Source organism: Lucilia sericata, unplaced genomic scaffold, assembly GCF_015586225.1.
Source record: "Lucilia sericata isolate MDLA Ls3-8-SP2 unplaced genomic scaffold, ASM1558622v1 Contig000227F_arrow, whole genome shotgun sequence".
Classification (NCBI taxonomy): Eukaryota; Metazoa; Arthropoda; class Insecta; order Diptera; family Calliphoridae; genus Lucilia; species Lucilia sericata.
In genome coordinates this window covers 226,494-252,800 of record NW_023994254.1, presented here as the reverse complement: position 1 = coordinate 252,800, position 26,307 = coordinate 226,494, and the positions used below count along the sequence as shown (strand labels likewise).

Sequence of the window (26,307 nt, the reverse complement as noted above, 5' to 3'; positions counted from 1 at the left end):
ATCTCATTGTAGAACATTAGATAAATTTTCTATTTAAAGAAAATTTCTTTTTATACAAAATTTTCCATAATATTTTTTTTATATAGACAATTTTCCATATTTTTTTTTATAAAAAATTTTCAATAAATTTTTCATTTATAGAAAATTTTTAATAAATTTTCTTTTTATAGATAATTTTGGATAAATTTTCGTTTTATAGAAAATTTTTCATAAATTTTCTTTATTATAGAACATTTTTCATAACTTTTCTTTTTATAGACAATTTTCTATAAAATTTTCTTTTTATGGAAAATTTTCTATAAAAAGAAACTTTATTGAAAATTGTTTTAAATAGAAAACTTTTTATAAAACAAAATTTATGGAAAACTTTCTATAAAAGAAAATTTATGGAAAATTTTCTATAAAAAGAAAATTTATGGAAAATTTTCTATAAGAAGAAAATTTATGGAAAATTTTCTATAATAAAGAAAATTTATGGAAAATGTTCTATAGTAAAGAAAATTTATGGAATATGTTCCATAAAAAAGAAAATTTATAGACAATTTCTATAAAAATAAAATTTATCAAAATTTACATAAATTTTCTTTTTATGGAAAATTTTCAATAAAAGAAAACTTTATTGAAAACTGTCTATAAAATGAAAATTTATGGAATATTTTCTATAAAAAGAAAATTTATGGAAAATGTTCTATAAAAGAAAATTTATGGACAATTTCTATAAAAATTAAATTTATCAAAAATTTCCATAAATTTTCTTCTTATAGAATAGTTTCTACAAATTTCCTTTTTATATAAATTTTCTACAAATTTTCTTTATATAGAAATTTTCCATAAATTTTCATTTTTATAGAACATTTTCCATAAACTTTCTCTTTTATAGAATATTTTCCACAAATTTTCTTTTTATAGAAATTTTCCACAAATTTTCTTTATATAGAAATTTTCTTTTTATAGAACATTTTCCATAAACTTTTTTTTAATAGAACAATTTCCATAAGTTTTCATAAGTTTTTCTAGAAAATTTAAAAAATTTTTCTTTTTATAGAAAATTTTCCATAAATTTTCTTTTTATAGATAATTTTCCATGAATTTTCTTTTTATAGATAATTTTCCATAAATTTTCTTTTTATAGATAATTGTCCATAAAATTTCTTTTTATAGAAAATTGTCCATAAAATTTTCTTTTAACAGAAAATTTTCCATAAATTTTCTTTTATCAGAAAGTTTTCCATAAATTTTCTTTTTATAGAAAATTTCCATAAATTTTCTTTTTAGAGAAAATTTCCATAAATTTTGTTTTTAGAGAAAATTTCCATAAATTTTGTTTTTAGAGAAAATTTCCATAAATTTTGTTTTTAGAAAAAATTTCCATAAATTTTCTTTTTTAGAGAAAATTTCCATATATTTTCTTTTTAGAGAAAATTTCCATAAATTTTCTTTTTATCTAAAATTTCCATAAATTTTCCTTTTATCTAAAATTTCCATAAATTTTCTCTTTATAAAGAATTTTCATAAATTTTCCTTTTATAGAAAATTTTTTATAAATTTTCTTTCTATAGAAAATTTCCATAAATTTTCTTTCTATAGAAAATTTCCATAAATTTTCTTTCTATAGAAAATTTCCATAAATTTTCTTTTTATAGAAAATTTTTCATAAATTTTCTTTCTATAGAAAATTTTCATAAATTTTCTTTCTATAGAAAATTTTCATAAATTTTCTTTCTATAGAAAATTTCCATTAATTTTCTTTCTATAGAAAATTTCCATTAATTTTCTTTTTGTGGAACATTTTTGATGAATTTTCCTTTATATAAATTTTTTGATGAAATATTGATTTATTTAGTTTCGCCTTTAGTGAAGGCAACATTTTTAGTACCCTAAAATATTATTTTGCTTTTAAATCTATAATGTTTTATAAATGAAAAAAATTTAAATCTTTTTATTTGATGACTTAAATGGCGTTTTTCTTTTCACACAAATTTATGAATTGCGTTCCCGATACACTTAAATTTCCTTTGGTTTTTTGTTTGATTTTATTCGAAATGAAAACTCAAGTCTTATATTCAATATTCCACCATTCAATTATATACAAATATGGCTGAAGAATATTGTTTATATGAATCTGTTTTTAAATAATACGCAAAATTTTCCATTAACCAAATGAAATAGATGAAATCAGAAAAAAAAATATCATATAGAATTTTATTTAATAATAAATTTTATCGTTTCTGAGAAATTAAAAGCAGCAAATATTATCATTGTCATAAAAGTATCATCGTTCATCAATGATGGATGCCACTCATCATACTTTCGATATTTATTTATTTATTTTGAAATAAGTTTAATAGCAAAATTGTTTATTTTCTTTTTAAATATTGGAATAATAAAATAAAACTTGTGCGTTTTTGGTTTGCCAAATAAATAAAGTGGATTTCAATATTAATTCTTGTGTATAATTGTTATTTAATGATTGTTTCTGTTTTTTTGAATGGAAAACTTTTAAGTGAAAAATTTAAATTTTACTAAATAATTTTACTTAAATTTAAAAGTAAAATTCTTTATATTTTTTAGATGTGATTTAAGCTTTATAATCCTCTTATTTTCTGCATTCTTTCATGTTGTTTTTACAATTATATTAAGGTTTTTATTTGGGGGGGTGGAATGGGGTATTTACATCGAGTAAGTATTATTATAAAATTTACGTGTTTTGCTTTAATATTTATTTACATGCTTTCAAATATTGATACATAAGCCAGACAGAGACTCCACAAGATGCGTTAGATATTTTAATGAGATTTATTTTTTTTTTTGTTATTTAAATTGTATATCTTTTCATTTCACAAAAACGTATTTATTCCTTTTTTCTTTTCTTTTTTTGATTTTGATTTTTCAAGATTTTGTTACATGTTTCAGGATTTCAGATGTCAGTACAACAAACAGGCATGAACTTCGGGCAAAACATGCAAAAATACAATAATATAACAAAAAAAAAAAAAAATGAAAAATCTAATAAAAACAGACAAGAATGATTGTTGTATGGTCAATATTTCATGTTATCCTTTCCAACACTATAAACCCCTATAACAAACCCGACAAAATGGGAAAAATTGAGAAAAAAATCAAACAGAACAACATAGCTCGTATCATCAACATCATATTTCTTTGGGTATTAACGTGTCAATTACGATTACTGGAAGTTTAGAGATGGTCTATATGTGAAAGTGTGTTTGTAAAAAATGTGTATGTATATTGTACATAATATACATACATATGTATACATATATACATATATGCTGTATATGATTTTATATAGAAGTAGGGATGCCAATCGGGACTGCTTTTTAGAAATCCTGGGATTCGGTATTTTTAAATAAATCCCGGAATCCCGATATCGGGATCTCGGGATTTTTGGGATTTCTAAATCCCGAAAAATATAAAAAAAAATCAAAAAATCTTAATAATTTACCGACAAAAATAAAATTTTCTATTTCATATTGCAATATGAATACTCTTAGCATTTTGTGAAAAGAAAAAAAAAAAATTAATTCAAAGTACATACTTAGAATAAAAATCTTTCCATCCCAGGTACTGAATAGTAGAATAAAAACCTACTTCTGAGAAAAAGCTTCTTATATCTTATAAATATAAAATAATACCCATGATATCCAAATTTACAATGGTTTCCAAATTTACAATTTGATGAAACCTAATATTTAAATAGTATGTGTAATGGGGATCCATACGAGGCTATATAGAGCACCTGTACTGCACCTATATCTCCTCCACCTTATATCCCGTGTTCACTAACCCAAATAAGGGAATTATCTTCTCTTGACAGGTTGACTTCTATTATAGATTATAATACATTAGATATCCGATAGTATCAATGCCTATTTATTGCCCTTTTTATACCCTTAGTGGGGATGGTATATTGGGTTTCTCCGGAGTAGTGCTTTTGTTTTATACTGTCCTTAAATACCCAGATTAAATTTTAAATGATCGGGCTTTTGATGCGAGCCCCTATACAAAGCACAGCTTTAAAAAAGAATTTATTGCCCACAATTCGCTTACAAAGAGAAGTGCCGCAATGAAATTCAGCAGAAATACATTTTATGTAACCGTAAATTCGTCCTCCAAATTTTATGAGGATCGACTCATATGAAGACTTCCCCCAAGCATATTTCCGAAAAAAACGTTTTTTAACAATAAACTGCTAAAATATATCGGAGGCGAGGTATAAATTTATTATGAAAACTAAATTACATTTTACTCTCATAACTAGTGTATGGGGTTATATGGTCGGCCTTGCCCGCCTATAATTTCGTACTTGTTATTTTTATATATCCGATAGTATCTATGGCTATTTAGTATAGAAATGAAATTTGATATAAGTAAATCCCTGACGAGACAAAATCTTTCTACCAAATTTTATGTGGATCGGTTCATAATTGACCCTACCCCATATAAGGTCCCGTTCAAAAAATGACTTTAACGCTCATTACTGGCTTAAAAATACGAGTATAGCGATGAAATTTAACATAAGTAAGTTTCTTACTCGCCAAAAGCTAAGAAACTTTTATAGGAACGTATAAATCTTCCTACCGGAAAGTGTCGGGAACTGATATTCGATGTAAACATGTTTTATATGAACTAAAATTGGTCTAAAAAATTATGAAAAATTTTATAAAAACGGTCAATAATTCACCCTACCTCTCATATAGATGTTTATAGGAAAGCATTTTTTTACGGCGTACGGTTTGATGGTGGGTATATTAGGTTCGGCATAGCCGAATATAGCACTCTTACTTGTTTTTTTTTTTTTTTTTTTTGATATTTCAGCTTGTAAGTTAGTAGAGTCATCTTAAGTCCATAAACTGTTAAAATTCTCTTATTTAGTACTTTATAATGTATAAAATAGCAGAAAAATACTTAAAAATTCGGGATTTTAAAATCCCGAAATTTCCCGGGATTCCATTTTTTAAAATCCCGGTTTTCGGTACTTTCAAATCCCGAAAATCCCGGGATTTTCGAGAATCGGGAATTCCCGTTTGGCATCCCTATATAGAAGATAATATAAGTATTTTGTTGAGAATATCAATAACAACAACAAAAGTAAAATATTTTAGCTCAGTTTAAATTTATAACCATTTTTATAGCCAACACCGCCATAGTGGGGAGGGTATTTTAATGATGTTTGTAACGCACCAAAATATTGGTATCTTAAAGTAGACCGATCGGCCCAGAATCACTTTCTGAGTCGATTAAGTCATCGAATCACTTGCTTAGTATATTAACACATGTCCGTTCGTATGACCGTCTGGCTGTCCATGTAAACTTAAGACATTTTGATAAAATACGGTCTAATGACGACGCCTATTGAAAATGGCTAAATTGGTCCATTATTTCACCTAGCCCCCATACAACCGGACCGTTCGATTTGGGCATTTTAGGTCATAACTACGACATATATACTAGTATCTTTTTAGAAACTGACACATCTACGTTTTTTGTAAGCATTAACATCAATACCCCTTAAGAAAATTCCTTAAATTGTTTTTGTCCAATGGTTGCTTCAAACGAATCAGTTGATTTTGGTACAGGTTCCCTGTGATAATCTGTCAAAATTTAATCTGCTCATAATAGATAGGACCATTATTGTCCCACTAATAGATATATGACTTTAGTGTAGATTTGTTTTTAGATGAATCATACCGCTCGTTTTGAAATTGCTGCATGAGTATCTTCCAAAGTTTTGACTTCAAGAAGCAATACCCCAAATTTTTGGTCGTTAGTCTTTTCTGGCTGGCATGGATGATTTTGTCGTCCATATCAAAATCACCATCATCTCTCGCACTTTTAAACCGATGATACACATTCACCATAAGCATTGGTCATCAGTCGGTATACACCACTATAGTGAGGAGGGTATTATGCGTTTGTGCTGATGTTTGTAACACCCAAAAATATTGGTCCTATACCCACCTTAAGGTATACCAATCGGCTCAGAATCACTTTCTGAGTCGATTTAGCTATGTCTGTCCGTCTGTGTGTCCACGTAAACCTTGTGCGCACTCTACAGGTCCCAATTTTCAAGATAATTTGATAAAATTTGGCACTTGCTTTTATTCTGACCCAAGGACGATGGTTAAAATCAGTCAATTATTTCGTATAGCCCCCATACAACCGTATCCCCGATTAGGGCTTTTAAGCTCATAAACATATTTATTCTTGTTTAATTTCAAAGTCAGCAAAAGTTTTTTTCTATAAGTCTTAATATTACTGCTAATTTTCGTAATGATTGGGCCTCATTTGACCCTATCCTCCATACAAACTCAAAAATGACTTGCTGGTCAAAATTCACTTATAAACACTAATATCATGATGATATTCAGCATAAATAACTAATCTAAACTAAATCCCTCTAACAAAATGTATATGGATACACAGAGGAAAAAAGTATACACGCCTGGTACCAAATTGATAACAAATTTTTCAATAAAATCCGTTGTCAAGTATATACATACATACAACAACAACATGTAATGTAGACCAACTTTGTCAACATTGCAACAATTCGTTGTCACAATCTAAACTTTATGCACATCCGTTGTCTAAATGTTAACAAACCTGGTAAGGTCACTATTTAGAACGCATTTTGAGCTTACCACGTTTGTTAACTTTTAGACAACGGGTGTGCATAATTTTTGCAATTATGACAAAGTTGCGTGGTCTTCATTACATGTTGTTGTATGTATGTATTTCCTTGACAATGGATGTTATTGAAAAATTTGGTGGCAATTTGATACCAGACGTGTATATTTTTTTTCCTCTGTGTAGAACCATATTAACTGCCCTCATACAACCCCTCCTTTAGAAAAATCCCTTTTTTATCAACAAAAATATTTCCGAACTAAGTTAAATTAAAAAACAAGTAAGAAAGTATAGTCGGGCGTGGCCGACCATATGATACCCTACACCAGTTATGAATATTAAATGTGATTTATTTTTCATAATATCGCATTTATCTTCAATATTCCCTTGTTCCGATACATTTAAGCAATTTATGGATGAAAAACTAATTTTCTGAAAGAGGCTTTATATGAGGGCTAGGGGCAAATATGGACCAAGCCCGATAAAATTTTGTGAATATATTTATATTTACATAATATTTTATTGTGCTGAATTTCATCGCGATATTTGTGTTTATAAGTTAATTTGGGACATTCAAGTAATTTTCTGAAGGGGACTTTGTATGGGAGCTAGGGTCAAATGTGGCCCAATCTTTATGAAATTTGGCAGGGTCATCAAGACTTCTATAAAACTTAGTTGTGCCGTATTTTATCGATATATCTGTATATTTAACATAATTATGAGCTCAGAAGCCCTTTTCGGGCGGTTCTGTTCTATGGGGGCTAGGTGAAATAATGGACCGATTTTAACTATTTTCAATAGGCTTCGTCAAATAAAACGTGCGTGCCAAATTTCATCCAATTATCTTGAAAATTGCGACCTGTAGCTTGCGCACAAGGTTTACATGGACAGCCAGCCAGACGGACGGACGGACATAGCTTAATCGACTCAGAACATAATAACATAATCACTGGTGTAGGGTATCATATGGCCGGTCATGTCCGACTATAAATTCTTACTTGTTTCAAATGAAAAAAAAGTAACCATCAAAATTTTCCATAGAACAAGTAAAACAAAATTCCATAAAAACTTACTTTTTTTGTAAAAAAATATATTAAAAAATTTTAAATCATTAAAGAATCTACAAATAAAAAGAACTTGATACAAATATTTCATAATTATTATAAGTATTTCTCATTTGATTAATGACTTTTTATAAACCTTGTTTGTATATTTTTCCTAGCAACCAACCGACCAACTGACATTTTAACCATTAAATAAGAATTATAACCTGGTTAACGGTTTAGTTCTCATTTTGTTAAAAAATATCATAAAATGAATATTATTTAGGTCAAGGTTTGTTTTTTGGTAAATTTTTGTTAATTCTTTTTTATTTTATTTATTTCTTAAAAAATCATGTTTTATTGTACAAATAAAACATGAACTTTAATATAAAATGCAATTTTTTATTTGTTTTCATAATAAAGTAATCTAAACCAACGTTTTGGTTGTTTAAGAAAAAAAGTTTTTATTTTATTTGTTTATAGAAAATAATGATAATAATATTATTACGTTATTTCTTTTTATGTCTGTTAATGGTTTTTTATTATTATGATATCTACGTTTATTTAAAAATACTTTAAGAACAAAGACAATTGTGTTAATAAACTTTTTTATTGTGTCTTTCTTTTGTTTAACACTTATCTTATTTTCACTTAATTATTACAGATCTTTCAGATATTAAAAGTTGTAATTTTTGTTGTAAGAACTTATTAAATGCTTAAAAAAGGAAACCTTATAAAAGATGTTGTTGTCTTAAATCATGCTCTACACATATTGTAGAAATAAATGAGTCAAATATGCGTGTTAAAAGGGAATATTTTTGTAACAAAAAAAAAAAAAAATATACATATGAACTGACACTTGTAAATTTTGTATGTCAGTGTTGGCGACTTCCTTGAGTCTGTGATTGATGGATGGTTTTCAAAAGAAGAAATATTAAAACTATGTCATAAAATTTAACAAAGAATGACAGTATTCTTTAGTTAAGTATTTAAAGTTTTGTTTGTAGAACCAAGGTTAACATTTAAACTCCGGTTGAATCCTGGTTCAGTTATCATTAAACATTGTTTAATTTATTACCAACTTAATACTGTTATTACATTAGCAGTGAAAAACCTAAATATATTAATTGAAAATATGTAAATATGTTCACATTGATGAAATATTTAATTGAAATGAAGTATAAACGCAATTAATACCATTATCAAGAGATTACTTAATGTCACATTACTTTTGTAAGAGTAAAGTATGTCCAAAACAAATGTCATTAAATATTTCAATACTCTAAACTTATCACATTTTCTTTTAAAAATTTAGAGAATTTGTTTATGATTACAACATTTTTGAAAAAGTTCATGAGAATCAATTATATGATTGTGGTGATTTCAACACTTCTTTTGTCACACTTTGTAAATGTTTAATATTTCTCTAACTTGGGGTTGTTACGGCCTTTTCAAATGAAAAATTATTTATTACTTTAATTTGTAATATCGGAAATAGTTTTTTCCCAAGAAAAGTATATTAACTTAAATCAAATAAAACATTTCGTTGTGCCTGACATAGTGTTTGAAAACTGATTATACATGCATGTTCGTCTTATTGAAACCATAATTATATTAAAATAAATAATTTTAAATTATTTCTGAGTTAAAAAGTATTATCGAAATTAAAACTTTATAATAGAACCAGTCCCACAACTAGCGTAAAGGAACATATAACTTTTACAGTCCATATATGACAGAAAAGTTAAAAGTATATTTTTTAGAAAATTTGATAGAGAACAATATTAATTAATATAAATCCAAATTTGTTGTAAATTTTTAACATAACCGGTTTGTTTATATCTGTTCAGTGACTTGGCCGTCGCTATTTTAAAACAAGTGGGAAAGTATAGTCAGACATAGCCGACTATATGATACCCTACACCAATTATTTATTTTTCATAAAGAAACTTTTTTGTTGAATTTTACCTTAATTCCGATGTATTTAAGCAATTATTGATGAAAAAATAAATTTCTAAAAGAGGCTTTATATGGGAGTTAGGGTCAAATATGGGCCGATTCTCAACAAATTGGGAAGAGGGATGTTATTTTACATAAAGGTTAGTTATGCTGAATTTCATCGCGATACTAATGGTTATAAGTAAATTTTTGGACGTTTAAGTTATTTTTTAAAGGGGGGTTTGTATGGGGGCTAGGATCAAACGATGGCCTATTGTTATAAAAATTGGCATGGTCATTTATGCCTATATAAATCTAAGTTGTGCCAATTTGGTGAGATAGTAGTATATTTGACGTAGTTATGAGTTAAAAACCCTAAATCTGAAGGTAAGGTGGTAAAAAACTCATATGGTCCAAATTTTATCAAAATATCTTGAAAATTGTGGTCTGTAGCTTGCGCACAAGGTTTACATGGACAGCCAGCCGGACAGACGGACGGACTTAATAGAAAGTGATTCTGAGTCGATCGGTATACGTTAAGGTGGGTGTAGGACCAATAATTTTATGCGTTACAAACATCAGCACAAACGTACCCTACCCCACTATAGTGGTGTAGGGTATAACAAGTAAGAGAAAGGGTCAATTGTGAATCGATTCTTATGAAATTTGCTAGAGAAGCAGATTTTCGTTTTGTAGTCTGTTAATAACGTTATTTTTAAACAGCCTCAGGGAGAGAATATTTGTGAAATGCATGAACGCTCTAGATCCTCCATTTTAGGCTTTATCGTTCAAAAACAAGATGAACAGATAGACGAACGGACATTTGTGGGCTATTTGTGGATCTACGACCAATATTTGGATATATTACAAATTTAATGACGAAATCAATATACCTACAAGTAACAAGTAAGAGTAGTAGGCCCGAAACAAATTTTCAGCTCTATCGGTCAAGAACTGCCGGACTTAGAAGGGGTCAAAGTTGGACATTTTGGTCATACAGGGTTTTATTTCAATGACTGTAACTTTTCACCTATTGGTCCTAGCAAAAATTGTCCAAAGGAGTTCAGATAGCAATTTCTTCGTTGTTTCCAAAAAAAATTATCTTTTTAAAATTTTTGTTTTAAATGGCCCCTTTTTTGGCTCAAAAGAAAGCTTATACAATTTCCTTTTTTTATATTTGGAACTTAATTTTCCACTATTTTTTCAAAATGGACGTTTTTGTTATATTTTTTTGCTTAAAAGAAAGCTTAGGACCCTGTATGACCAAAATGTCCAACTTTGACCACCTCTAAGTCCTGCAGTTCTTGACCGTTAGAGCTGAAAATTCGCTTCGCTTGGCCTACTATCCAATAGTACTAACTTTGGTACAAATTTCATCAAAATCGATTTGTTGAGTTGGGTCACTTGACATGAAATCGCCCATATATTATTATTAAAAATGATATTTAAAGAATAATCCTTAAATAAATCCTTTTCATCTTAAGAATATATTATGTGGTATTTTTAAAACCACATTTTCAAAAATCCTTTAAACAAAAAAGACATTTTCAATTAACATCTTTCATAATTATTTCTGTTTTTAGCAAAACTCAAGTGTTGCAAGAAAATATATTGGAAAAGAAAAATTAAATCAATAAAATTTCTTTGCTTTCTTTGAGAAGTTTTTATTAAAAACATGTCATTTCCAGACAAATTCTACATAATAATAAATAAATGAAAAATGACGAAAGAAAAAACCATACAAAACCTGAATAATTATCACAGATTTCGTAAGAATAAACAAGTGATGGAAAGAAGATATTTTAACAATTTTAATATCACTTAAGACTCAACAACAACAATCTCTCAAGTAGATGAGGAAGCAATACAGGCAGATTATCGACATTAATTGGGCAACTACTTTACATAATAAATTCTTATTGTATTTTAAAGAATTTTTTTTTTTTGCTTTTGTCCTCTTCAAAACTAATAATGTAATTTATAAAGAAAATTTAAATGAAATACAGACACACACATGTATACTTACTTACTTCAACAGTAAAATCTCTTTGTTTATTTGAAAACAATTTATATTTTATAATTGATTCTTGAATAAGGCAAAAAATAAGAATACATATAAAAATATTACAACAAATTGAAAATGAAAATACACTTGACCACACTTTACAGCGACAGCAGCAGCAGCAGCAATAAGAAGAAATTGCTGCATGCAATAATTATTTAAGTGTTTTTTTGTTTTTCTTGCCACGTTACCAAAGCACTGAAGTATTGTAAAACAAGGCCAACAAAATCTGCCTTAACTGTGCTATGGCGGCATGCAACAACCTACAGCCACCCCGTTGGTGTGTAATTTTTGAATATTGCGGTGCGAGCACACTCGCTCGTAATATGGCATGTGGCACTGACCATCAATGTGCCTACCAAGAGCCAACCAACAAACAGCAACAACACAAAATGGAAGAAAATGGAAATAAATATATAAAATGCGTATTAAGACGCATTATGTGGAAGCTTAAAGTGGTTGAAATAATTCCCAACCACACAGACAATAACAATAAACATAAAATGCGTCCCCAATGAAAATCACAAAAAAAAAAAAAACAAAAATTAAAATAAAATATACCAAAAAAAGTTAAATAAACTCCTACAAGTGCTTTTTTTCAGCGTTAATATTCCCTTTTTTAATTTCGGTATCTGTGTTTGCAAGTTTCTTTAAAGACAAACAACAATATCATTCAAATGAAGAAGACACTTAATTTGGTTCGTTGGCTGCTGTTAGTGGTTTTGATTGTGATTTTTGCCACACAGTAGTGGGTCAAGAAAATAAATTAAAACAACACAACACCCCTAAATCATTTCAGAGCCATAAATACTATAAACAGGGAGCAGAAGATACCAAGCAACACAGCTTGCATTATTGAAGCAAAAGAACTAAATGACAAGACTCACTATATTTTGTGTGTGTTACCCTCTTCAAAATTTTGCTAAAATTGCGAGTAATAGAAGAGTAATTTCTTTGTTTTACTGGCAACAAGCTGCTTGCTTACTTTTTTTAGTCACACAAGAATTTTTAATTATTTTCTGTGGTTTTTAATTGAATTTATTTTTTCCAAATAAGGGAAAGATTTCTTAGTTATTAAAAACTCTTTTGACTTAAATATTTACACATACCTAATTAAATTTTATATAGTATGACAATTTTCTACAGAAAAAAGTTTGTATGACAGTTTTTTCTATAGAAAAAAGTTTGTATGACAGTTTTTTCTATAGAAAAAAGTTTATATGACAGTTTTTGCTATAGAAAAAAGTTTGTATGACAGCTTTTTCTATAGAAAAAAATGTATATGAGAGTTTTTTCTATAGAAAAAAGTTTATATGACAGTTTTTTCTATAGAAAAAAGTTTGTATGACAGATTTTTCTATAGCAAAAAGTTTGTATGACTGATTTTTCTATAGAAAAAAGTTTGTATGACAGATTTTTCTTTAGAAAAAAGTTTTTATGAAAGATTTTTCTATAGAAAAAAGTTTGTATGACAATATTTTCTATAGAAAAAAGTTTGTATGACAATGTTTTCTATAGAAAAAAGTTTGTATGACAATGTTTTCTATAGAAAAAAGTTTGTATGACAATGTTTTCTATAGAAAAAAGTTTGTATAAACGGTTTTTTCTATTAAAAAAGTTTGTATAATAGTTTTTTTCTATATAACAATTTCTTCTGTAGAAAAAAGTTTGTTTAGAAGGACACTTGTATAACAGTTTTTCGTTAGATAAAAGTGTGTATAACTGTTTTTCTTTAAAAAAAGTAGTAAACGGTTTTTTTCTTATAATTGATAGCAAATTCCAAATGTTTCATTGAAATATATTATTTTCTGCTTTCACTTTCGTTGATTGATTTGATTAGATTTTAAAAATAATTTAAACCAATTTTGATTTGATTCTAAAGTAAGTTTTATTCTTTTTATCTTTTCAGAAAATAAAAATTTACTTAAATGGTGAGTATAACAATTTAAATAATTTATTGACTTTTTGTAAGTTATATTGATTAGAGTTTCATCCTTCCTATTGGTAAATTTGTAAATACCGCGTTTTAATATGTTATAAGTGATTTTCCCACCTAAACCTAATATCTAGAATAACTGTTAAACTCCCCCTAAGTAGTGGAATTCAAAATGAAAATTATAGCACTCTAATAATGGAATAAAAATAATAAAACTACCGTAAACCTTTAAAAACAAACAAACAAATAATAAAAGTAATTGAATTTTTATGCATTAATCTAATGTATTTGTTTCAATAGAAAAATAAACAGAAAATGCTTACATAAATAAATAAAAAATAAAATCAACAACAATGACATGCGACGACTGACACTGATTGATTAAATGCATTTTTACACTTAGAAAATACAATAAGAACATTTTTTACAATAATGCACTTATAACGGAAATGCACAAAAGGAAAGAAAGTTATCTATAGAACAAATAAAAAACAACCTAGCAGCTATCAACACATTAAGATAAAAGAAACCCATAAAATCCTTAAGTATCCTCATAAAAAAAAAACACATTTTACTAACTAGATGAAAAAAAAACAAGAAAATAAACATTTCATTCAATCACTTACCATTAACGCAAGAAAACACACTGTCCTCGTGTTAATGCCTGAAAAGAAACAAAAATAAAACAAATTATTAGAAAATTATTGTTGGTTTTTCAAACATAAAAATATTGTAAACCAATTTAAAATCAATAAAATTACTTTAAATAAAGTGTCAATGTAATATCAAGTGGTTGCTTGGTGAATAGACGACGTTTGTCTTTTGACTTAAAGCCAAGTGAAAATGAATCAAATGTGAATTAAGTTGACTCCAACGCTTCCACTCAAATACACAAAACCAACAAACAATTTTATGTTTTTTGGAGGATTTCAAATACATACACACAATATGCAAACTCACAAACACACTTACAGGGAATCTAATTTCCACATATGAAGGAGGTCCGATCGTAAAGTTTTTTCAGTTCTAGTTCAGTTATTGTTCAGTTCAAGTTCAGTCTAGTTCAGTTATTGCTCAGTTCAAGTTCAGTTCTAGTTCAGTTTAGATAAATTCTAGTTCAGTTTTTGTTATTTCTAGTTAAGTTAGTTAGTTAGTAGTTCTAGTTCAGTTCTATTTCAGTTCTAGTCAGTTCTAGTTCAGTTCTATTAGTTCAGTTCTAGTTCAGTTCTAGTTCAGTTCTAGTTCAGTTCTAGTTCAGTTCTAGTTGAGTTCTAGTTCAGTTCTAGTTCAGTTCAGTTCTAGTTCAGTTCTAGTTCAGTTCTAGTTCAGTTCTAGTTCAGTTCTAGTTCAGTTCTAGTTCAGTTCTAGTTCAGTTCTAGTTCAGTTCTAGTTCAGTTCTAGTTCAGTTCTAGTTCAGTTCTAGTTCAGTTCTAGTTCAGTTTAGTTCAGTTCTAGTTCAGTTCTAGTTCAGTTCTAGTTCAGTTCTAGTTCAGTTCTAGTTCAGTTCTAGTTCAGTTCTAGTTCAGTTCTAGTTCAGTTCTAGTTCAGTTCTAGTTCAGTTCTAGTTCAGTTCTAGTTCAGTTCTAGTTCAGTTCTAGTTCAGTTCTAGTTCAGTTCTAGTTCAGTTCTAGTTCAGTTCTAGTTCAGTTCTAGTTCAGTTCTAGTTCAGTTCTAGTTCAGTTCTAGTTCAGTTCTAGTTCAGTTCTAGTTCAGTTCTAGTTCAGTTCTTGTTCGGTTCTAGTCAGTTCTAGTTCAGTTCTAGTTCAGTTCTAGTTCAGTTCTAGTTCAGTTCTAGTTCAGTTCTAGTTCAGTTCTAGTTCAGTTCTAGTTCAGTTTTAGTTCAGTTCTAGTTCAGTTCTAGTTCAGTTCTAGTTCAGTTCTAGCTCAGTTCTAGTTCAGTTCTAGTTCAGTTCTAGTTCAGTTCTAGTTCAGTTCTAGTTCAGTTCTAGTTCAGTTCTAGTTCAGTTCTAGTTCAGTTCTAGTTCAGTTCTAGTTCAGTTCTAGTTCAGTTCTAGTTCAGTTCTAGTTCAGTTCTAGTTCAGTTCTAGTTCAGTTCTAGTTCAGTTCTAGTTCAGTTCTAGTTCAGTTCTAGTTCAGTTCTAGTTCAGTTTCTAGTTCAGTTCTAGTTCAGTTCTAGTTCAGTTCTAGTTCAGTTCTAGTTCAGTTCTAGTTCAGTTCTAGTTCAGTTCTAGTTCAGTTCTAGTTCAGTCTAGTTCAGTTCAGTTCAGTTCAGTTCAGTTCTAGTTCAGTTCTAGTTCAGTTCTAGTTCAGTTCTAGTTCAGTTCTAGTTCAGTTCTAGTTCAGTTCTAGTTCAGTTCTAGTTCAGTTCTAGTTCAGTTCTAGTTCAGTTCTAGTTCAGTTCTAGTTCAGTTCTAGTTCAGTTCTAGTTCAGTTCTAGTTCAGTTCTAGTTCAGTTCTAGTTCAGTTCTAGTTCAGTTCTAGTTCAGTTCTAGTTCAGTTCTAGTTCAGTTCTAGTTCAGTTCTAGTTCAGTTCTAGTTCAGTTCTAGTTCAGTTCTAGTTCAGTTCTAGTTCAGTTCTAGTTCAGTTCTAGTTCAGTTCTAGTTCAGTTCTAGTTCAGTTCTAGTTCAGTTCTAGTTCAGTTCTAGTTCAGTTCTAGTTCAGTTCTAGTTCAGTTCTAGTTCAGTTCTAGTTCAGTTCTAGTTCAGTTCTAGTTCAGTTCTAGTTCAGTTCTAGTTCAGTTCTAGTTCAGTTCTAGTTCAGTTCTATTCAGTTCTAGTTCAGTTCTAGTTCAGTTCTAGTTCAGTTCTAGTTCAGTTCTAGTTCAGTTCTAGTTCAGTTCTAGTTCAGTTCTAGTTCAGTTCTAGTTCAGTTCTAGTTCAGTTCTAGTTCAGTTCTAGTTCAGTTCTAGTTCAGTTCTAGTTCAGTTCTAGTTCAGTTCTAGTTCAGTTCTAGTTCAGTTCTAGTTCAGTTCTAGTTCAGTTCTAGTTCAGTTCTAGTTCAGTTCTAGTTCAGTTCTAGTTCAGTTCTAGTTCAGTTCTAGTTCAGTTCTAGTTCAGTTCTAGTTCAGTTCTAGTTCAGTTCTAGTTCAGTTCTAGTTCAGTTCTAGTTCAGTTCTAGTTCAGTTCTAGTTCAGTTCTAGTTCAGTTCTAGTTCAGTTCTAGTTCAGTTCTAGTTCAGTTCTAGTTCAGTTCTAGTTCAGTTCTAGTTCAGTTCTAGTTCAGTTCTAGTTCAGTTCTAGTTCAGTTCTAGTTCAGTTCTAGTTCAGTTCTAGTTCAGTTCTAGTTCAGTTCTAGTTCAGTTCTAGTTCAGTTCTAGTTCAGTTCTAGTTCAGTTCTAGTTCAGTTCTAGTTCAGTTCTAGTTCAGTTCTAGTTCAGTTCTAGTTCAGTTCTAGTTTCAGTTCTAGTTCAGTTCTAGTTCAGTTCTAGTTCAGTTCTAGTTCAGTTCTAGTTCAGTTCTAGTTCAGTTCTAGTTCAGTTCTAGTTCAGTTCTAGTTCAGTTCTAGTTCAGTTCTAGTTCCGTTCTAGTTCAGTTCTAGTTCAGTTCTAGTTCAGTTCTAGTTCAGTTCTAGTTCAGTTCTAGTTCAGTTCTAGTTCAGTTCTAGTTCAGTTCTAGTCAGTTCTAGTTCAGTTCTAGTTCAGTTCTAGTTCAAGTTCTAGTTCAGTTCTAGTTCAGTTCAGTTTAGTTCAGTTCTAGTTCAGTTCTAGTTCAGTTCTAGTTCAGTTCTAGTTCAGTTCTAGTTCAGTTCTAGTTCAGTTCTAGTTCAGTTCTAGTTCAGTTCTAGTTCAGTTCAGTTCTAGTTCAGTTCTAGTTCAGTTCTAGTTCAGTCTAGTTTTAGTTCATAGTTCAGTTCATGTTCAGTTCTAGTTCAGTTCTAGTTCAGTTCTAGTTCAGTTCTAGTTCGGTTCTAGTTCAGTTCTAGTTCAGTTCTAGTTTAGTTCTAGGTTAGTTCTAGGTCAGTTCTAGTTCAGTTCTAGTTCAATTCTAGTTCAGTTCTAGTTCAGTTCTAGTTCAGTTCTAGTTCAGTTCTAGTTCAGTTCTAGTTCAGCATTTTAAACAATTATAATTTCAAAAAATGATTAGAAATGAAGTGAAACAATGGACTAATATAAACTTTTCAATTGCGTCGTTCCAAGGCCTTGAAACCAAAAGTTCGAATTTAGGAAATTTGATTCAGATATCTTAAAAATAGTAGTTCGGGGTTTGATTATGGAAGGTTGCACCTACATCAACTATAAAAGTTATTCAAAGTCGATTTTCAAAGGGTCTCTTAAAGTACTTTTCCGATTGCCTTTTACTGTGACAAACAAAGTTATTCTTGAATGTAATATGAAAAATTTAATGGGTTAGTAAACATGTTACACATGTCAATTTGACAGCTAGTTGTTGTTGTTGCTTTCGTTTGATACCAAAACTTTAGAGCAGACGTCGGCGCTAGTATTGTTCTGACAACGAAAATTTTCGGCAAATTACATGTACACAACACGATCGCAGACGAACTTCTAAACAAGAGCATCAAAAATACAAATATTTTATTTAGTTGCTTGACAGCATTCAACAAAGCAGGCTGATGTCGCTTTGTTAAAGAAATTGCAAACACAACTTAAAAAAACAAAAACAACTTGCAAAAACAAGAGCATAATTTTCAAAAGCAACATACACCCTAAATAATTTTCTAGAATGCATAACAATGAAAGTTAATAAGATCATTCTTATTTAATACTTTTTTGTATATTTTAATTTGAAATGTTGTTTCTATCTGATGAAATTATTATTCTTATGTACATTGACTACATTTTGTTAATAAATATTAGCATTTTACAGTAATGCAATTTAATCTTCAAAATTAAAAATGACCAAATATTTTTTTCAGTGCAATTTCATTGAAAAAATGCCAACAGTGTGAGTGTAGTGGTGATTTTTTTATCTGCCTCTCTATACGCCGGTATATGCTTTAGAGTGAGGAAAAAGACTAAATAGAAAATGTGAATGAAAAATGAAAAATGGAAAAAAATCTGGTAACTCTATGCCTGAATAGTTGAAATTTTTTTGTACGGCTGATCTTTTGTGGAAAAAATAATAATTACTTTTATTAAAAAGTGTTTTTTTTACTTGAACTAATTAAATTTGGAATATATTATCTCCTGTTTCAATTAATATATAAAGATTCTTTTGGATAAATTATTTGCTGAAAAATTATAAAAACGTGCTATTTGCCTTTGCAAATTTTGTGTGCTGCATTCCGCCATTTTTGTTCCTGAACTTTTTTTAAATTTGTACATATTTATTTTTTAATAAATACCACTGCAGTCTATTGGAACTTTATGATTTGTGGTTAAGTGGAGTGTGTCTTGTTGCTGGTAGAGGTTTGCTGCTGCTATCTTCTTGCAGTTGAACCCTTTTCATTGATTCTTGCTGTTTTACTTGCCGCCATTTTTGTGTGTTACGTGTGGTGGTGTTTCTGCGGCTGTTGAGTAGTGCACCTGCCGCCATATTTGTGGTCTGTGAGTGCTGTGCTACCTTGGTGGATGATTGCTCCTACTGTTTTCCTGCTGGTGATTCTACATATATAAGGGTGCTGTTTGCTGCTACACATTGTGTCACTTGCTGCCATACTTATTGTGAGTGGTGTTCTGCTTATGGTGTTAGTGTGGATTTGCTGCTGCTGTCATCCTACAGGAATTGTTAAAATACTTTCACTGGAGTTCATTGTGTACTATTGCTGCTGTTAAGTAAAGCTGTTCTTGCTGTTGCTGCTATCCTCCTATTGGTGCATTATTATTATTAATATTGAAGTTTTGCTTACTGGTTGTGAATTATCAACGTGCTCCTGTCTGCTGTTAATGTATTTTACGGGCTATTTAGTGCACTTTTGAATTTGTTTGCTACCAACCATTTTTAAGATGCCGCTTGCTAAAACTTACAAATGTGGTGTTTGTCTGGAAGATATTGCCAAGAATCGAGCCAGTGTCCTATGCAAAAATTGTTCACTGTGGATACATGTTAGCTGTACAGATCTTCAAGAAAAAGCACTCACTTTATTAAAAGACAGTAAGTCTTTATCTTTTACTTGTTCCAAATGTGACAAAAACCCAAATTCTGGTATGGATAAAATACGCGAAGAGGTTTGTGCCATTAGCTCTAAACTTGATTTATTTATTGATAAAGTGGGCAATGATCAAAGATCTATTCAACAATCTCTAATGGATACTGTCGCCGGCTTTCGAACAGAAATGACAACTTGCTTTAAGGATATGAAGGCTGAAATACTTAATTGTAATAAACTTATTGGTTTTATTGACACGTCGACTACTAAAAGAATTAATACTTTAGAGGATGAAAATAATGTCTTATACAAGAGACTCAATCGTGCTGACGTCATTATTATTGGTTTGCCAGCAGGTCTGGGTGACCTAGTGGATCCTATCATTAAAATAGGATCTGTCTATAATATCCCTATCTCTCGCGTCGACATTAATCATGCCTTTTACTTTAAGAATCAAAAAGCTATTTTAGTAAAATTCAATAATGTTTTTTTGCGTGACCAGTTAATGGCGGAGTATTTCAAAACCAGAACCTTAAGAGTCTGCGATGTTATTGGAGGTGAAATTGAATCACGTATATATTTAAATGATCACCATTCCCCAGCTGCTGGCCGGTTAAATGTTGTATGTAAGAAGCTTCTCCGTAAGGGCATAATTATTAAATTTAAGATGCTTAATGGTGATAAGTTACGTGCTAAGCTGACCATGGCTGATGGAAAGAACGTGGTTTGCGACTCCGTTGAATGTGCTGCATTACTTAATGAATAAATTTTGGGTATTTCTTTTTGTTACAATATTTCTCTTTATTAATCTTATTATTATATACTTAGCTTAAGGTTGTACTTTTCTAGGGCAAATACTAATATAAATTATTGTTTAGTATGTGGTAGTAAATATATATACATGTGTGTATGTATGTATATGTATGTGTGCATGTATATGTATGTATATATGTATGTATATGTGTATATATATGTATGTATGTGTGTACGTATGTATGTATATATATATGTGTATGTATGTATGTATATATGTATATATGTGAATATATATATATATATATATATGTGTATGTATGTATATATGTATATATATATATATGTAAATGTGTATATTTACTATGTGCAGTAATTTATATTATGTATATTTTGCTTATGAGATGTGCTGACCTTGATTTTGCTATACGTATAGTATTATTTGAAATTGAATTTTTACTTGTAGTTATATTTATGTGGCAACTAAGATAAAGTAATTTTGTTTTTGATTAGAATCTTGAAAATATCTGCTGTTCTTTTCAATATTATACTGTTCTTTATCTCCCTTAATAACATACAGATATTTTTATATGCCTTTCTCATGGTTGCTATATATTTAGTTTTGTATTTTTCTTCTTTTATACTTTATTAACTTTGAACACTTTTGATCTCAATTGTATTACTGTTTATATTATTGTATTTTTAACACCTTTGATCAGCAGTATTTTAGATTGAAATGAATTTTTTTGTATTTGTATTTTTGATTATATGCTTTTATATGTCCTTTATTAATTGTAACTTTTCTTGGTTCCCCATAATCTTGTTAACCAGTGTCACTTGATACCAATATTGGTCCAGCTTTCAGTAGCAAATTGTATATTAACTCTGCTCTTAGTTCTCATGATCAGGAATTGAACATTGGCCATCTTAACTGTCAGAGTATTAGACCCTCATCTAGTTACTCTAAGATTGATGAATTGAAGTACATTTTATATGATTCATTATTTGATATGTTTGCTATAACTGAGACTTGGTTAAAACCTTTTATTTCCTCTACGGCCGTAGGAATATCTGGGTACACGCTCATTCGTAATGATCGACTTAATTCGAGAGGAGGCGGTGTAGCGATTTTTATATCTAAAAGATTGAAGTATAAAGTAGTATTTCAGATCTCTGAATTGGGACTTTGTGAATCCCTTTTTATAGAAATGGACTACAATGGCTCTAAAATATTATTTGGTGTTGTTTATTTACCTACGGGTGACATACTTTCCTTTGAAAACTTTCATTGTGGGTTATTCTTAAAATATGTCAATGTTATTGTCGTTGGGGATTTTAATTGCAATATGTTTGATGTTAGCAAGTCGATGCATTTTCGAGCACTTTGTTTAAGGAATAATTTGTCAGTTCTTCATAATTCTAAACCATCGCATTTTGATGTAGCACATGGATCTACGTCTCTGATTGATTTCTGGTTAGTGAGTAATCCTTCGATGATGAGTTTTTCTGACCAGTTACAATGTGAGCTAATTTCGCACCATGCTCTTATTTTTGCTTCATTTAAGATTTCTGTGGATCGGCGATCTGAGCAGTATATTGAGTATAGAGACTTTAATTCTATTGATTGGGAAGGTATTCTATCTCTTTTGTCAGATTTCAGTAATTCTAGCTATTTTGCTGAATCTGTAGACGATAAATGTTCTCGCCTTTCTTCTCTCTTTGAATCTGTTATGACATTTGTACCTATTGTTAGGAAGAGAATTAGTAATAAAGATAATAATAGTTGGTATGATTGTAAGGATATTGCCTATGCTAAATCTCTCAGTAGACTTGCTTATTGTTCTTATAAGTCCTCCCGTTCTGCGACTAATTGGAAAATCTACTGTAAGTATCGTAACAGAGCCAAGAATATTGTGCGAAAAATGAAAAGGAAATATTTTTCAAAGCTTTTCTCTGGACTAGATACTAGGGGGATGTGGCGTATTCTTAAAGGTGCTGGTGTTCAGGATGATTGTGCAATTTTTGATGGTGATGTGAATCTAATTAATGATTATTTTGTTGGTATAGGTAACGGTGATATTCCTGAAGAGTTTAACATTAATTTTAGTTGGAATGATACTAATTCGTTTTCGTTTAGTTGTGTGGATGAACTTGAGGTGTTTGAGGCTTTAGGAAGAGTGAAATCGCAGTCCATTGGTATCGACAATATTCCTATTAAAGTTATCAAGTTGATCTTTCCCCATGTATCTAGTTATATTCTTGATCTATTTAACCAAATTCTAACCACATCTGTTTTTCCATCTTGTTGGAAAATTGCTCGAGTTGTTCCAATCCCGAAGACGAAGGTAATTCACGGTTTGGACGATTTAAGGCCCATCTCTATTCTGCCATCGTTATCGAAGGTATTTGAACACATTATTAAGGAACAGATTGTTGCATCCACGTTATCTATGTTATATGATGATCAATACGCGTTTCGTAAAGGTTATAGCACATCTCTGTTGCTACTCAATCTTACTGATCATATTAGGAGAAATATTAATGATGAGAATTTAAGTGTACTAGTTTCCCTTGATCTCTCTAAAGCCTTCAATTCAATCTGTTTTGTTACATTAATAAATAAACTTAGGGATGAGTTTAACTTCTCTTCATCGGCATGTAAACTTATACTATCATATCTCAGAGGTAGATCTCAATTTGTTCAATATAATGGTCTTACTTCTTCTTTACGCCTTCTTTTTTCTGGAGTTCCTCAAGGCTCGGTTTTGGGGCCTCTCTTGTTTATTTTGTATATTAATGACCTCCCACGTAGTGTTGACTCTACTATGTGTAAAACCTTTATTTTTGCTGATGACGTTTTTTTTACTTTTTAATAACAATATTGAATTTAGCGATGTATTGCGTGAGAATATTAACTATAATCTACAGCGTGTTGCTGATTGGACTATGAACAATTCATTGGTTGTTAACCCGTCTAAAACAAAGGCCGCCTTGTTTGGACCTTCAAGTCGTTTTTTTCCCAATATGGAGATCACTTTAGGGAATACTCGCATAGTTTTGGTCGAGAATATAAGATGTTTAGGAGTGATTTTGGATAGCCGCCTTTCTTTCGAGAATCATATTGACAATTTGTTCTGCAAAGTTTTTGGTATTTTGCGTAAGATATACTCGATGAATTTATACTTACCTTTGCGTGTGAGATATAATTTGGCTCATTCTCTATTGTTTTCACAAATTTTATACTGCATTGAAGTTTATGCTGGTACATTTGCCACCCTATTTAGGAGGATAAACCGAGTATCTAATATGATAGTTCGTTTTGTATATAATATTAAACGTTATGAGCATATTTCTTCCTTTGTAAATCTTTTCCTAGGTATGAATTTTGTTAATTTTGTAAAGTTTAAGAGTTTATTGCTTTTTTATAAACTTGTTAAGTTTAATTTGCCTATTTCTCTACGTAGATCCTTTCGGTTCTCTCGATCCACAAGAAATCCGCAAATCTGTATGCCGAGAATATCTTCATCTGTTTTGGGAAGGTCGTTTTTGGTCCGTATTGCGCGGTTGTGGAATGTTCTACCTTACTCGTTGCGTATTTTTTCTCATTCCAATAATGTATTTCGTTTAAAACTCATGCAGTACTTCTCTGGCACTACTTCCTGAACTGTGTTGATCTGTCAATTATAATTTTATTCGTAATATTTAAAATAGTAACTAATGACATATGACTCTGACAAAAGCTTCTATTGATATGAAAATTGAAATGATCTGCTGAAATTTGTTATTCACTGGGGTAAATGAAATGATGTATATGTTTTATATTTCTTTGGTATTGATAATTATTTTAGTTATTTTATTGATTTATACTATATATATATATTTGTCAACATTATTATTAATTAAAATAATTTTAAATATTATCATACCATTTTATTTCTCTTTTTAATTTTCATTTATTTCCCTACTATATATACATATGCATATATATACATATATATATATTTTTTTTTCTCGTTTTCTTTAACAATTTTCTCTCTACTTACTAGGAAATATTGCTTGAATTTACCCTGGAAAGTTTTTATATGCTCTCATGTTGGTTTTCTTTTTAAAATAAATGTAAAAATGACAATTTTTTTTTTAGTACAGGATAACGTCCTTGTTGTTCAGACTGAGACCTGCATATCTGATGTGTAATGGAGCAATCCCAATATACTTACTTGAGTTATATGTACTTGTGTTTTATTTTATTTACCACATAAAAAACGATAGTATCAATACCTTTGCTTACCCATTAATTATACATTTATACATTGTTAATTATATAGTTAAAAGCTATTTTATGACTCTTATAAATTGTATAAATATTTTTATTTTTTTACATTTATTAAATAGTATTAATCATTAATTGCTTCTGAAAGGGACCTTATGTGTATTTGTTTATATTTTTAATCTTACTGGCTGGGGAGCCTGAATGAATAAATATATGTAACAAATTAATAAATATATATTAAGCATATATCAACCTTTATAATATTTTTTAAGGCGTATATTTTACTATGTAATATTGTTATTTTGGCCAAAGTGGCTTTATATTACTGAATAAATAAATAAATAAAATAAAAATAAAAATAAAATGTGCTGGAAAATTGTTTAAACCGAAGGTTCTGGTTTTTTTTTAGTAAAAATATTTTCAAAAAAAAAGTCAAACATACTTAAGTATACAAAGATTAATTCATACATACATACTTATTAAGATGAATGGTTAGAGATGGTATTTTGTTGTATGTTCAAGTGTCAATTTTCATTTGACATATCCTTTATTAATGTAAACAGGGTTATGAATAACATTTTCTTTTTTTAACTTTGTGTGTTTTGTGAATGTAAAATATTTTTTTGTGGTTTCTTTTAAAAAGTATTAAAAAAAGAAAATCACACACATTCGAATTTCTTAGAAGGTCAACATTTTTTCCCATCTCTCTGTCATGTATTAGTGTGTCAGTTATTTAATGATGTTGATGAGGCTTATTATAATGGTGTTGTGTTGTATATTGCGGATGATGATTCATTCGACATTCATTTAAAAATTATTTTTTGAGTTCAAAAGTTAAACTTAATGCTTGCATTTCTTAATAAAACGAAAATTTCATCAAAAACCTGTCAGATTGAGAAAAACATCTTTCTTTTTTCGTTTTCCTTGAATTTTTTTATCTTATGATTCCATATGTAAATGAGTCATTAGTACTGACATTCATAATTGCTAATGATGTTGACATTTTCTAATGACAATTTGTTTGGGGCGAAAGATATATTCATTGTGTAGCTTAAAACAAAGGTGCGTTATTTTTAATGTGGTCAATTTTGTAACTCTTAATGAAGCAGATACATAAATTAAAAAAATTTATTAATTTATACATCACAAAAATTTAATACATTAATACGATTATAATAAGATTTATTGAGTAGTTAATCGTTTAAAAATTAGCAATAAAGACCGATAACTTGCTGCCTACTCAATTTCCAGATATAAACACAGTTCAGTTCTAGTTCAGTTCTAGTTCAGTTCTAGTTCAGTTCTAGTTCAGTTCTAGTTCAGTTCTAGTTCAGTTCTAGTTCAGTTCTAGTTCAGTTCTAGTTCAGTTCTAGTTCAGTTCTAGTTCAGTTCTAGTTCAGTTCTAGTTCAGTTCTAGTTCAGTTCTAGTTCAGTTCTAGTTCATGTAACAGCAAGTTCTAGTTCAGTTCTAGTTCAGTTCTAGTTCTAGTTCAGTTCTAGTTCAGTTCTAGTTCAGTTCTAGTTCAGTTCTAGTTCAGTTCTAGTTCAGTTCTAGTTCAGTTCTAGTTCAGTTCTAGTTCAGTTCTAGTTCAGTTCTAGTTCAGTTCTAGTTCAGTTCTAGTTCAGTTCTAGTTCAGTCCTAGTTCAG

At 29.5% G+C, this 26,307-nt stretch overlaps 2 protein-coding genes across 3 annotated transcripts in view; one reads left to right on the top strand and one right to left on the bottom strand.

Moving 5' to 3' along the window:
• The window catches only part of LOC119602399 (protein folded gastrulation), a 127,187-nt gene that overhangs the window by 81,488 nt on the left and 19,392 nt on the right, over positions 1 to 26,307 (bottom strand). The window contains exon 2 of the mRNA XM_037953911.1: positions 14,257 to 14,294. The gene's annotated coding sequence lies outside the window, so the exon portion shown is untranslated. The remainder of the gene's footprint in view (positions 1 to 14,256; positions 14,295 to 26,307) is intronic.
• LOC119602402 lies at positions 18,607 to 24,920 on the top strand. 2 transcript variants are annotated; one of them, XM_037953916.1, is made up of 2 exons: positions 18,607 to 20,409; positions 24,531 to 24,920. In XM_037953916.1, exon 1 carries the CDS (start codon positions 19,494 to 19,496, stop codon positions 20,400 to 20,402), a length of 909 nt encoding a protein of 302 aa, XP_037809844.1. In that variant the 5' UTR covers positions 18,607 to 19,493; the 3' UTR covers positions 20,403 to 20,409; positions 24,531 to 24,920. The 2 variants fall into 2 exon arrangements, with proteins under 2 accessions (XP_037809844.1, XP_037809843.1); XM_037953915.1 differs by lacking the exon at positions 24,531 to 24,920 and adding an exon at positions 24,436 to 24,498.